We start from the raw sequence: 14,765 nt of genomic DNA, 5'->3' as shown, positions 1-14,765 counted from the left end.
CCATGTGTGGTTCTAACTGTTGCTTCTTAACCCACATATAGGCCTCTCAGGAGACAGGTTAAGGTGGTCTGGTATTCCCATCTCTTTAATAATTTTCCACAGTTTGTTGTAATCCACACCATCAATGGCTTTAGCGTAGTCAATGAAGCAGAAGTAGATGTTTTTCTAGAACTTCCTTGCTTTCTCCATGATTCAATGAATTTTGGAACTTTGACCTCTGGTTCCTCTGTCTTTTCTAAACCTAGCTTGTACATCTGGAATTTCTCAGTTCACATAGCACTGAAGCATAGCTTGAAGGATTTTAACCATAACCTTGCTAGCACGTGAAATGAGTACAATTGCACATTGGTTTGAACATTCTTTGACATTGCCCTTCTTTGGGACTGGAATGAAAACTGACCTCTTCCAATACTGTAGTCACTGCTGAGTTTTCCATATTTTCTGACACTGAGTGCATCACTTTAGAAGCAGCATCTTTTAGGATTTTATCAGCTGGAATTTAATCATCTCCTCTAGCTTTGTTCATAGTAATGCTTCCTAAGGCCCACTTGACTTCACATGCCAGAATGTCTGGTTCTAGGTGAATGACCACACCATTATGGCTATCTGGGTTATTAAGACCTTTTTTGTATAGTTCTTCTGTGTATTCTTGCCACCTCTTCTTAGTTTCTTCTGCTTCTGTTAGGCCCTTACCATTTCTGTACTTTATTATGCCCATCCTTGCATGAAATGTTCCCTTGATAGCTCCAATATTCTTGAAGAGATCTCTAGTCTTTCCCATTGTATTACTTTCCTCTGTTTCTTTGCATTGTTTATTTAAGAAGGCCTTATCTCTCCTTGCTGTTCTCTGGAACTCTACATTCAGTTGAATATAACTTTCCCTTTCTCCCTTGCTTTTTGCTTCTCTTCTTTCCTTAGTTATTTGTAAAGCTTCCTCAGACAACCACTTTGCCTTCTTGCATTTGTTTTTATTTGGTCATGGTTTTGGTCACTGCCTCCTGTACAACGTTACATACTTCCATCCATAGTTCTTCTGGCACTCTCTCTACCAGATCTAATCCCTTGAATCTATTCATTACCTCCACTGTATAATCATAAGGGGATTGATTTAGGTCATACCTGAATGGCCTAGTGGTTTTCTCTACTTTCTTTAATTTAAACCTGAAAATTGGTAATAAGGTGTTCATGATCTGAGCTACAGTCAGATGCAAGTCTTATTTTTGCAGACTGTATAGAGATTCTCAATCTTCAGCTGCAAAGAATATAATCAATCTGATTTCAGTATTGACCATCTGGTGATGTCCATGTGTAGAGTTATCTCTTGGGTTGTTTGAAATGGGTGTTTGCTATGACCAGTGGGTTCTCTTGGCAAATCTTTGATAGCCTTTGTCCTGCTTTATTTTGTGCTCCAAGGCCAAACTTACCTGTTATTCAGGGTATCTTTTGACTTCCTACTTTGCATCCCTATGATGAAAAGGGCACCTTTTTGTGTGTGTTAGTTCTAGAAGGTGTTGTCAATCTTCATAGAATTGGTCAACTTCAGCTTCTTTGGCATTAGTGGTTAATGCATAGACTTGGATTACTGTAATGTTGAATGGTTTGCCTTGGAAAAAAACTGAGATTATTCTGTCACTTTTGAGACTGCACCTAAGTACTGCATTTTGGACTCTTGTTGACTATAAGAGCTACTGCATTTCTTCTAAGGGATTTTTGCCCACAGTAGTTGATGTAACGGTCATCTGAATTAAATCCACCCATGCTTGTACATTTTAGTTCACTGATTCCTATGATGTCAATGTCACTCTTGCCATCGCCTGCTTGACCACTTTCAATTTACCTTAATTCATGGACCTAATATTCCAGATTCCTATGCAATACTGTTCTTTACAGAATCAGGCTTTACTTTTACCACCATACACAGCCACAGCTGAATATCACTCCCACTTTAGCCTAGCCACTTCATTCTTTCTGGACCTATTAGTAACTGCCCTCAGTTCTTCCTTAGTAGCATACTGGACACTTTCTGACCTGGGGAGCTCATCTTCTGATGTCATATATTTTTGCCTTTTCATACTGTCCATGGGGTTCTCCAGACACAAATACTGGACTCAGTTGCCATTTCCTTCTGCAGTGGACCATGTTTTGTCAGAGCTCTTCACTATGACCCGTCTGTCCTGGGTGGCCCTGCATGGCATGGCTCATAACTTCACTGAGTTATGCAAGCCCATTTGTGATGACTAGGCTGTGATCTATGAAGGGGCTTGCTGCGTCCAGTACAGCAGGTAAGAAAGACCTGAAACCCGGGCGAGCACATAATGAAAAGACAGAGACATATAATTTGGCAAGAGGGAGTCAGAAGGCCCTCCTGCTCTCCATGGCAGGAAGACCAGACGGCTCCTTTCAGCCCACACTTTTATTGATAGAAATCATGTGAGATCATTAGGAAATAGCTATACTGGGGAGTTTGATCAGCACACCATAAAGTGGGAGTAAAGTTAAGGCTCTGCTGTTAATCAGGAAAATCTTGCTTTGTTTCTATGGGAACAGACATGGGGTAGGTAGTGAAGCGGAGAGAGCACGTCCCACCCCAAGTATGTCCTTTGATGCTTCCTAGGACAGACAGGAGGGTGCAATTTGTCACACCCTCGAGTCATGGGGCAGGTTCTGGACTCTGCTCCATCAGGCTGCAACAGGGGCTTTTACCTTTCATTTATCTGTAATACTTTTGATATATTCATCAAATCTGAATGAGAGCCTGTCCAAGTAGTGTATTCTTGGTGAAAGTTTTAACCTTTCACCACTTTAAATATAGCATGCTGCTCCCTTCTGGCCTGTAAAGTTTCTGCTGAAAGTTAGCAGATAGCCTAATGGGAGTTCCTTTATATGTAACATGTTGCTTTTTCCTTGCTGCTTTTAATATTCTCTCTTTATCCTTAATTTTTGCCATTTTAATTACAATGTGTCATGGAGTGATCCTCTTTGGATTGATTGTATTAGGGATCCTTTGTGCTTCCTGGACTTGGATGTCTGTTTCCTTTCTAAGATTAGGGAAGTTTTCAGCTATTATATCTTCAAATACGTCCTCTACACTTTTTTCTCTTCTGGGGTTAGTACTGGCTCATTTGAGGGAGAACTGGATTCTGAGGTGGTTGTGGGGCAGGGATCTAGTGGATCCTGGATTTAATGTTGGCTTGTTTTGGTGTAGGGTCAGTTTCTGACATGGTTGGCTGTGGGTTCTTTTTTTTTCTTTCTGTGTTTATGATTAGTTATTATAATTTTTAATTAATTTATTTATTTTAATTAGATGTTAATTACTTTACAATATTGTAGTGGGTTTTGCCATACATTAACATGAATCAGCCATGGGTGTACATGAGTCCCCCATCCTGAACCCCCCCCATCTCTCTCCCCAACCCATCCCTCAGGGTTGTCCCAGTGCACTGGCTTTGAATGCTCTGTTTCATGGATCAAACTTGGACTGGTGATCTGTTTCACATATGGTGATAGACATGGTTCAATGCTATTCTCACAAATCATCCCACCCTTGCCTTCTCCCATAGAGTCCAAAAGTTTGTTCTTTATATCTGTGTCTCTTTTGCTGTCTTGCATATAGGGTCTTCATTACCATATTTCCAAATTCTATATATGTGCATTAATATACTGTATTGGTGTTTTTCTTTCTGACTTACTTCACTCTGTATAATAGGCTCCAGTTTCATCCACCACATTAGAACTGATTTAAATGCATTCTTTTTAATAGCTGAGTAATAATCCATTGTGTATACCACAGCTTTCTCATCCATTTATCTGCTGATGGACATCTAGGCTGCTTCCATGTCTTAGCTATTGTAAACAGTAGTGTGATGAACATTGGGGTACATGTATTTCTTTCAATTCTGGTTTCCTCAGTGTGTATGCCCAGCAGTGGGATTGCTGGGTTGTATGGAAGTTCTATTTCCAGTTTTTTAAGGAATCTCCACACTGTTCTCCACAGTAGCTGTACTAGTTTGTATTCCCACCAACAGTGTAAGAGGGTTCCCTTTTCTCTGCACCCTCTCCAGCATTTACTGTTTGTAGACTTTTTGATAGCTGCCATTCTGACCAGTGTGAGATAGCACATCATTGTGGTTTTGATTTACATTTCTCTGAGAATGAATGACGTTGAGCATCTTTTAATGTGTTTGTTAGCCACCTGTATGTCTTCTTTGGAGAAATGTCTGTTTAGTTCTTTGGCCCACTTTTTTGATTGGGTCATTTATTTTTCTGATATTGAGCTGCATGAGCTGCCTGTTTATTTTTGAGATTAATTCTTTGTCAGTTGCTTAGTTTACTATTATTTTCTCCCATTCTGAAGACTGTCTTTTCACCTTGCTTATAGTTTCCATTGTTATGCAAAAGCTTTTAAGTTTAATTAGGTCCCATTTGTTTATTTTTGCTTCTATTTCCATTACTCTGGCAGGTGGGTTATAGAGGATCCTGCTGTGATTAATGTCAGAGAATGTTTTGCCTATGTTTTCTTCTAGGAGTTTTATAGTTTCTGGTCTTACATTTAGATCTTTAACCCATTTTGAGTTTATTTTTGTATATGGTGATAGAAAGTGTTCTAGTTTCATTTTTTTGCAGATGGTTGACCAGTTTTCCCAGCATCACTTTTTAAAATATTGTCTTTTCTCTATTGTATATTTTTGCCTCCTTTGTCAAAGATAAGGTGTCCATAAGTGTGTGGATTTATCTCTGGGCTTTCTATTTTGTTCCAGTGATCTATATTTCTGTCTTTGTGCCAGTACCATACTGTCTTGATGACTGTAGCTTTGTAGTATAGTCTAAAGTCAGGCAGGTTGATTTCTCCAGTTCCATTCTTCTTTCTCAATATTGCTTTGGTTCTTTGAGGTTTTTTTGTTTCCATACAAATTGTGAAATTATTTGTTCTAGTTCTGTGAAAAATACCATTGGTAGCTTGATAGGGATTGCATTGAATATATAGATTGCTTTGGGTAGTATACTCATTTTCACTATATTGATTCTTCTGATCCATGAACATGGTATATTTCTCCATCTATTTGTGTCATCTTTGATTTCTTTCATCAGTGTTTTATAGTTTTCTATATATAGGTCTTTTGTTTCTTTAGGTAGATATATTCCTAAGTATTTTATTTTTTTCATTGCATTGGTGAATGGAATTGTTTCCTTAATTTCTCTGTTTTCTCATTGTTCATGTATAGGAATGCAAGGGATTTCTGTGTATTAATTTTATATCCTGCAACTTTACTATATTCATTGATTAGCTCTAGTAATTTTCTGGGGGTGTCTTTAGGGTTTTCTATGTAGAAGATCATGTCATCTGCAAACAGTGAGAGTTTTACTTCTTTTCCAATCTGGATTCCTTTTATTTCTTTCTCTGCTCTGATTGCTGTGGCCAAAACTTCCAAAACTATGTTGAACAGTAGTGGTGAAAGTAGGCACCCTTGTCTTGTTCCTGACTTTAAGGGAAATGCTTTCAATTTTTTTTACCACTGAGGATAATGTTTGCTGTGGGTTTATTATATACGGCTTTTATTATGTTGGGGTATGTTCCTTCTATTCCTGTTTTCTGGAGGGTTTTTATCATAAATGGATGTTGAATTTTGTCAAAGGCTTTCCCTGCATCTATTGAGATAATCATATGGTTTTTATCTTTCAATTTGCTAATGTGAGGTATCACATTGATTGATTTGCAAATATTGAAGAGTCCTTGCATCCCTGGGATAAAGCCCACTTGGTCATGATATATGATCTTTTAAATATGTTGTTGGATTCTGTTTGCTAGAATTTTGTTGAGGATTTTTGCATCTATGTTCATCAGTGATATTGGCCTGTAGTTTTCTTTTTTTGTGGCATCTTTGGCTTTGGTATTAGGGTGATGGTGGCCTCATAGAATGAATTTGGAAGTTTACCTTCCTCTGCAATTTTCTGGAAGAGTTTGATTAGGATAGGTGTTGGCTCTTCTCTAAACTTTTGGTAGAATTCAACTGTGAAGCCATCTGGTCCTGGGCTTTTGTTTGTTGGAAGATTTATTACAGTTTTGATTTCTGTGCTTCTGATGGGTCTGTTAAGATTTTCTATTTCTTCCTGGCTGTGAGTTCTAAAGTATCCCAGAACTGGTGCAGACCCAGGTGTCTGGGCTAGATACGAGGGCAGCTGGCTGTCAAGTCCAAAGTATCTCAGAGCTGACATTGGTCTATTTGTAAGTGGTGCCAAGGTTAGGGGTATCCTGAAGATGGTGTCAAACTGCTGGTGCGTGGGGCTATGGCTCAGGGGATTCTAGACCCAGTACTGGCTCACTTGTAGGTGGAACCAGGTCTGAGAATCTCTGGCTAGAGAGCCCAGGTGTTCCAACCCTCTGGCAAGTGGTACCAGATCCTGGGGTAGCTGACTGCAAGGCCCAGGGGATCCCAGGCCTGTGTTAGCAAGCTGGTGAGTGGACTGGGTCCTGTCACAGCCAGCTGTGTGATTGCAATGATCCTGAGGCTGGTGTCTGTCCACTTGGTAGCCATATCTTGATCCCAGATTCTCTGTCTGCAAAGCTCTAAGTTTCCACAGTTGGTATGTTAGCCTGCTGGTGGGTGGGGCTGGGACCCAAAGGGTCCTGAGTCTGATGCTTAACTGCTGATGGATGAGATTGGTCATGTGGTTAAGGCGAGCCCACTAGTGAACTGAACTGAGTCACAGAGTCTCTGGCTGCAGGACCCTAGGGGTTCCTGGGCTAGTGCCAGCACACTCATATTTAAGGCCATGAGCTGGGCTGCCTGGTGGACATGGCCATGTCTCCTGATAGCCATGGAGTCAAGAGGTCTTAAGGGAGCCTGTCAATTGGTGGATGGGTCCGTGTCCCTGCCTGGCTAAGTGTTTGGCCTGCAGTGTTCTAGCACTCGTGTAGACAGGCTGTGAGTAGGGCTGGGTCCTGATGCTAATAAGCTAGAGGGAGGATTCCAAAATGGTACTAGTCAGCATGACCTCCTAAAAGTGTCTTCCACCAGTGCTTATGTCCCCAAGGTGAGATCCAGTTGCCTCCTGCCTTTCCAGTGACTCTCCAACACCAGCAGGTTGATATGACTCAGATTCTGATCAAATTACTGCATCTACCCTGGGTCCCAGAGTGTGTGAGATTTCTGGCGTATCCTTTAAGTCTCTATTTCCCACAATCCTCTGTGATATCTGAAAGTAAACATTGACGGCCTTCAAAGCCAAATGTTCTGGAGGCTCACCTTCCTGGGGCAGGGCCTGCAGGCTGAGGAGCCTAACATGGGGTTTAAACCTGTTAGTCCTTGAAGAAAGTCTTCACAGTTTTACTTATCCTCCAGTTTATGGGTCATTCACCCCAGGGGTTATAGTCTTGACTATATCATGAGTTATCCTCTCCTATCTGTCTCCTTATGATTCCTTCTTTATATCTACTTGTAGAGTATCTTTCCTGCTAGATTCTGGTCTTTCTTATCAACAGTTGCTCTCTTAAAAGTTATTTCTTCAGTTGGTCATGAGGGGAGATGAGCTTAGGGGTCTCCCTACTCTACCATCTTGTCCTGAATACCCCACTCAGTTGTTTATAATTATTTATTCTTTTATTTGCCTTGGGTTCATATATTTTGAATATCACCAAGGAAGCTTTATCATTTTATTAATAATATGCATTATTTCTTTTCTCAATTTGTTTTTTGGTTCATGTAAAACCAGATCATGTCTGTTCTTTTATACAATAAGATATTTAGACAAAAAAATCTGGACCAAATATCCAGGAAATATCTAGGAAAATATCTAGGAAAATCTCTTTTCATTGGCATGTGCTGTGCTGTACTTAGTCACTCAGTCACTACTCTTTGCGACCCCATGGACTGTAGCCAGCCAGGCTCCTCTCCATGGAATTTTCCCTGCAAGAACACTGGAGTGGGTTGCCATTTCCTTCTCCTCGATTTCAGTACCATTATACTAAAGTAGGATTACCTGTCCTTGATTTCAGCACCATTATACTAAAGCCTCAATCTTGGAGCCAGTCAAGCTCTCATTCTTCTTAAGAGATTTGGGGACCAAGTCACTGCTTCTCCTTTGTGGCTTTTCTATCACTCCCAATATAATTGACAATGATGGCATCCAACTGCGACTCTTCCTTCTCATGTGGGGCACTAGAGAGCCCTTCCTTTCTATATATATTTAAAGTACTGCAGAGTGGCTATCATAACAAAACTCTAAGAACAAAGAGAAAGATGTAGACTAAAGATCAACTCATGTTTCATTCCCTTCCTTTTCATAACACATATAAATTGTCTCTTAACAATTAAATGATTAAAGTCCTGTTAGACAATTTACCAAGTCAACACGCTCTCTGATAAAAGGCTCAGTGTAATATAGTAAAGCCAATACCTTCTCTGTTGAAGGAAATTGACCAAAGAGCCTATGAAGGATAAAATAATTCTTTCCATTCTTATTGGCACAGATACATCCCAATACAGCTCTGCAGTCCAATTCTGTAAACTGGAAAGTTTCCTGTTGCTGTGTTGGGGATATGAAGGGTTGCCTGCTTCAATGTCCCAAAGTTTATGTTGTTAAACATTCATGAGTTACAAACAAAACAGCTGCCTGAAGATGTGGAATATAGAGGTCAATAAATAAATTTCAGTCAATCCAATATTTTTTGTCCATGTTCCCAGGTGACCAGGAGCATCAGCTGAGCCATGGAGATATGGTTGAATCAGTCATACACAGATGACTTTGTCCTCTTAGGCATCTTTTCCCACAGTCCCACTGACCTTGTTCTTTTCTCAGCAGTTGGAATGTCCTCCTCATTTGCCTCATCTTCATGGATTCTCGACTTCATACACCCATGTACTTCTTCCTTAGTCAGCTCTCCCTCATGGACCTGATGTTGGTGTGCACCAATGTGCCTAAGATGGCGGTCAACTTTCTGTCTGGCAGGAAGTCCATCTCCTTTGTGGGTTGTGGCATACAAATGGGTCTTTTTGTCTCTCTCGTGGGATCTGAAGGGCTCTTGCTGGGACTTATGGCTTATGACCGCTATGTGGCCATTAGCCATCCACTTCACTATCTTATCCTCATGAGTCAGAGGGTCTGTCTCCAGATTGTTGGAAGCTCCTGGGCCTTTGGGATAATAGATGGTTTGATCCAGATGGTGATAGTAATGACATTTCCTTTCTGTGGCTTGAGGGAGGTGGACCACTTCTTTTGTGAGATGTTATCCTTAATGAAGCTGGCCTGTGCAGACACATCTATTTTTGAGAACTTTGCTTTTGTTTGCTGCATCATCATGCTGTTTCTTCCCTTCTCCATTATCGTGGCCTCCTACACTCACATCCTGAAAACTGTGCTCCACATGTACTCTACTCAAGCTGGTAAAAAGGCTCTGGCCACATGTTCCTCCCACCTGACAGCTGTATTCCTCTTCTATGGGGCAGCCATGTTCATCTACCTGAGACCTAGGAGCTACCGGGCCCCAAGCCATGACAAGGTAGTATCTATCTTCTACACAGTCCTTACTCCTATGCTCAACCCCCTCATTTATAGCTTGAGAAACCAGGAGGTGATGGCAGCCCTGAAGAAAGGGCTGGACCATTGCAGAACTGGCAACCAAACCTGAACTTCAGGCCAGATATTGTGACTCTGTGATGTTGGATAAACAAACTCTATGTGAGGCTCAGTTATTTTATTAATAAGAGAATCATGAAACCTGAAGGCTTGAAGAGGTCTTTTTAAATCCCAAGGAACTATTATCTGACTCTGGATTGGAAAAGAAAAAAAAAAAAAGCCTTTCCCCTTCCCTTGTTTTTTGACTGATCATTTTGTTTAAAATGGAATGCAGAATTTTGTAAACTCAAGAGCAGTGTGGAAATAAGACACTGGGATTTTGGTCTCTTAAATTGAAATTGTTCATACTATCAGAGAATGCCATGACCCTAACTTCCTTACTGGTAATCTCCGCCATAGAGTCAGAGCCTGCTGCTGCTAAGTTGTTTCAGTCGTGTCCGACTCTGTGCAACCCCATGGATGGCAGCCCACCAGGCTCCCCCATCCCTGGGATTCTCCAGGCAAGAACACTGGAGGTTTCCATTGCCTTCTCCAATGCATGAAAGTGAAAAGTGAAAGTGAAGTCACTCAGTCGTGTCTGACTCTTCGCGACCCCCTAAACTGCAGCCTACCAGGCTCCTCTGTCCACGGGATTTTCAAGGCAAGAGTATTGGAGTGGGGTGCCATTGCCTTCTCCAGAGTCAGAGCCTACTATATGACAAACACAATGCTTTGTTCCTTATATGTTTATAAACGTATCACTTGTCTTTTATTTATATGTCTAACACAGATATACCCTCACACTACTGTCTTAGATGAAATACTTCTAGATGACAAAAAAAAGAAGTTAGTAAAATTCTCTAGAGAATGTGAATGCTTCACCCTAGTACTAGAATTATTATAATGACTTTCTGAAAGAGTAAAAATGCAGTCTTTTAGATTCATGATGAAAGAAGTAAGTACTTGCTTATTGGTATATTCACATAAAAATATGCATAAATGTTATATATATATGCAAACTTCCAATGAAATCAGTCATATTTTTTAAATTTGTTTTTAATTGAAGGATGAATGCTTTAAATATTGGTTTGATTTCTGCCACACATCAACATGAACTAGCCATAGGTGTATATATGCCTCCTCCCTCTTGAAGCTCCCTCCCACCCCGCTACCCCTTTTCCTGACCTTCTAAATTGTTAGAGCCCCAGTTTGAGTTCCCTGAGTCATATAGCAAATTTCCATTGAATCAGCCATATTTTATCATTTCAGTTTCTATCAATAAAATAGGAAAATTAGCTATATTATTTCTCTTTGGGGGATTAAGATTGAAACATAAATGGGAGAATTTGATCTGTTATTTCAAATTTATTTTCACACACTTTTATTTGAACCACTGGGATCATTTGTATTCATAATAGCTAAACTCTGGACCAGCTCTTGTACACATTTGCAATAAAACCATCTTTTCTTGGGGAAAAAATACTCTTAGTTGCATGCATACGGAAGAGAGAGGATAGAACTGGGTTCTAGAAGTTGGACCAAGCCACAGGAAGGCATTTGCTCTGTTTTCTGTTTTCAGGCTTGCAAAGAATGGAGAGTAATGACACTAATAGTAATTATGATTCTTAGAACCTACCAGGGAGAGCTGACTTGATGACTCAGTTTAATGTCACCACAAACATTTCATGGTGAACATCATTCACCTTTTGCAGGCAAGAAAACTGGAGCTCAGACTAGTTAAGTCCCTTGCCCTCATGCCCCAGTTTTCCTCTCCACATCCCCCAGGGAGAGTTTGTTTGTTGGAGCAGCTGAGATGAAAAGAGAACTTTGCAAAAGGCTTCCTTCTGTTGGAGTTTAATTTGCAAACTGAGGGGAATGATGTAGCATGTGTGGGGTCTCTGGAAATTTGTGAAAACAGAAGTAACTTTTCTTAGTCACATTAGAGGGGAGAATGATGGATGGCAGTGAGGAGTGGCAGAGAATAAAATCTCTGAGCCCGGAGGTGGACCTGGCCCAGTGAGGCATTTCTTCCACTTCCTCACTGGCTCCTAGTAATGGGCACCCCCTCCTAGTCCAGTCCACTCCCACAGTGCTCCCCTTATGGATGAGGATAAAAGTCCTCCTTGTACTATAATTTTTGTTTCTGGAAAGCTTTTTCTTAACCCCTAAATATTCTGCCAGGGTTTTAGGGTGAAGCTCTCTCAGGTTTTTCTGGGTTCCTTTTTTCAGATCTATTTTCTTCCCATTTTAACCAATTAGTACATTTCTTCAAAACGTTTCTACAACCCTGTGGATGGGCACCCCAAACACCTCCATCAACTCTTATTTTCAAATGATAAGAGGAGATATTCTAGGGGAATTCTGACTGTGCAAGACTTTCTTTCTCCTGGAAATTTCTCTATTCTACCTTTCCTAGGCCCCTCCCTCCATTTCAGGCCCATTTTCTTCAAGGTGATGAAGATATACTGGTTTCCCTGCAAACCCAACTGACTGATCAGAGCAGCCCTCCCTGGATTGTGGAGTCAGTTCACCAAGGACACCGGGCTCCAGATTGGAACAACGCCTCCTGACCCTCAGGCACCTCTTGGTGTTATTGACTAGAAAGTTTCTATAAAACATTCTCCCTTTTTTAATATGTTCATTTACCATTTCTGTCATCGGATATTTTAAAATGTTCTTTATTCATTATCTTAAAAACTGTTAAGCAAAATGTAAATTGATACAACCACTATGGAAAACTGTATGGAGGTTCCTTGAAAAATAAAAATGAAATTACCATATAACCCAGCAATTCCACTACTGGGCATATGCCCTGAAAAAACCATAATTCAAAAAGACACATTTACCCCCCACCAATGTTCACTGCAGCATTATTTACAATAGCTAGGACATGGAAGCAACCTAGATGTTCATCAACAGATGGATGGATAAAGAGGTTGTGATACATAAGCACAATAGAATGTTACTCAGCCAGAAAAAGGAGTAAAACTGAGGCAGTTGTAGGGAGATGGATAAACCTAGAGTGTCTCATATAGGGTCAAATAAGTCAGAAAGAGAAAAACAAATATCATATATTAATGCATATATATGGAATTTAGAAAAACAGCACTGATGACCCTATCGCAGGACAGGAATAGAGACACAGACATAGCAAACAAATTTGTGGACACAGTTGGGGAAGGAGAGGGTGAGATGAATTGAAAGAGTGGCACTGACATATATACGCTGCTGTTGCTAAGTCACTTCAGTCGTGTACGACTCTGTGCGACCCCACAGATGGCAGCCCACCAGGCTCCCCCGTCCCTGGGATTCTCCAGGCAAGAACACTGGAGTGGGTTGTCATTTCCTTCTCCAGTGAACATCTATATACTACCACGTATAAAATAGCTAGCTAATAGGAAGCTGCTATGTGGGTTGCCATTTCCTTCTCCAGTGGACATCTATATACTACCACGTATAAAATAGATAGCTAGTGAGAAGCTGCTGTATAGCACAGGGAGCTCAGCTCAGTGCTCTATGATGACCTAAAGGGGTAAGATGGGTGGGTGGGAGGGAGCTTCAAGAGGAAAAGGATATATGTATACTATAGCTGATTCACATCGTTGGACAGCAAAAACTAACACAACGTTGTAAAGCAATTATCTTCCAATAGAAAATAAATAATAAATAAATATATAAAAGATAAACTTGATGATTAAAAAAAAAACTGTTAAGGGAAGGATTGAATCATGCATCCCTTTTCTGGATGAGCTTGTCAAAGTTTTGGGGTTTTGTACAGTCAAAAACACAATTCTTGCTCTTGTTGTGAGCAGGCTGGTGTCAGTCAGAGCCTCCTGTGCTCCACTGTCTGGGTAGGGATGGTATTGAGATCTGAGGAGTTCAGGGTTCCCATCACTTCCTTAGGGTCTTGACTCAAAGGTACCACTCTTCCCACCTCAAACCACTGGACAACTGTGTGGAAAATGTGATGGCAAGAGTGCGATCTGTGAGTCTCTGTGAGTCCTCTATGCATCCTGCACCCTGATGGGCATATAAAATGTGTGTAACTGTGGCTCTTACCAGGGATGCTGTGTGATTAGCAGAGGCCTTGAGTTTGATACTGGCATTCATCACCCAAGAGAAAGATAGAGATGGTCGCCCAAAGATTGTCAGTTTGGGGAGCTCTAAGGCAGATCTCTTCTTTAAATGCAAAAAGTATGGCTTCAAGAAGAGGTGATTGATGGGCTGCCGCTTCCTTTCCTCATCAAACTGCTGCAGCTGCCAAGACAAACGCCTATGACTGAAAGCAGAAAGGAAGGGGAACACAGAGCATCAATTGAATTGCCTATTTAGTACACTGGAACCTTTCCATGCTTTCCTCTTCTCTCACTCAGAAGTGGTAAGAATGGAAAAAAGATTCTTTGCAGCACATTCTGGGAGGCAGTATCAGAGAAAAACTGATAGATTAGTTTCATGGTGTTTCTTAAATTCAAGAATCAAGGCTGTGTTATCCACATTGAAAAGTTCTTTTACATCAAAACCTTCTAAAACAGAAGTATCATTTCAGTCTTCTGTTTGAGGAGTTGACTGTGACACTCTGTGCAGTGAGACACATGTCTTACAACAGCTCTGATAGCAGTTGTCCTTGATGAAACATCTGCAGTGTGGTGGAGAGCTCTCAGAACAATAAATATAGACATCTTGCAATCATGTTACTTTTCTTCTAGAAAATTGAAAACCCTTTCTGCTGCTCTTGTATTATAAAGTAGCACACTGACTTTTTCAGTTCAGTTGAGTTGCTTAGTCCTGTCTGACTCTTTGCAACCCCATGGACTGTAGCCTACTAGGCTCCCCGTCCATGGAATTTTCCAGGCAAGAGTACTAGAGCAGGTTGCCATTTCCTTCTCCAGGGGATCTTCCAGACCCAGGGATCGAACCCAGGTCTCCCGCATTGCAGGCAGACAGACACTTTACCATCTGAGCCACCAGGGAAGCTATCAGACAGTAAAACCAGTTCTAAAAGCAACTGAGTTTGCATGGACTATCAGAAAATTTCCTTTAAAAAAATCAAAGAATATTAGAATAAGATTTCTAAGGTACACAAATGGTGAAAGACCTATAAGACAATAAAACCATAACCTTTGTGGCTGTGTTTTCGACTGGACATAAATCTACAAGTTAGCATGGAACTTCACAGAGCCTGGCCTTAAGTTAAATAGCAAATGCAAACACAT

The 14,765-nt window shown here is 40.8% G+C and overlaps 1 protein-coding gene across 1 annotated transcript; it reads left to right on the top strand.

Moving 5' to 3' along the window:
* The first annotated feature begins 8,705 nt into the window (after positions 1-8,705).
* LOC120863817 (olfactory receptor 2V2-like) lies at positions 8,706-9,625 on the top strand. Its single transcript, XM_040240383.1, is given in 2 exon segments — positions 8,706-8,799; positions 8,802-9,625. Coding segments are annotated over 2 exon segments (918 nt in total).
* Positions 9,626-14,765: the final 5,140 nt, after the last annotated feature.

Source organism: Oryx dammah, unplaced genomic scaffold (assembly GCF_014754425.2).
Source record: "Oryx dammah isolate SB20612 unplaced genomic scaffold, SCBI_Odam_1.1 HiC_scaffold_5, whole genome shotgun sequence".
Lineage (NCBI taxonomy): Eukaryota > Metazoa > Chordata > Mammalia > Artiodactyla > Bovidae > Oryx > Oryx dammah.
Note: the sequence above shows the minus strand (reverse complement) of the source record. Positions and strands in the feature narration are given on the sequence as shown.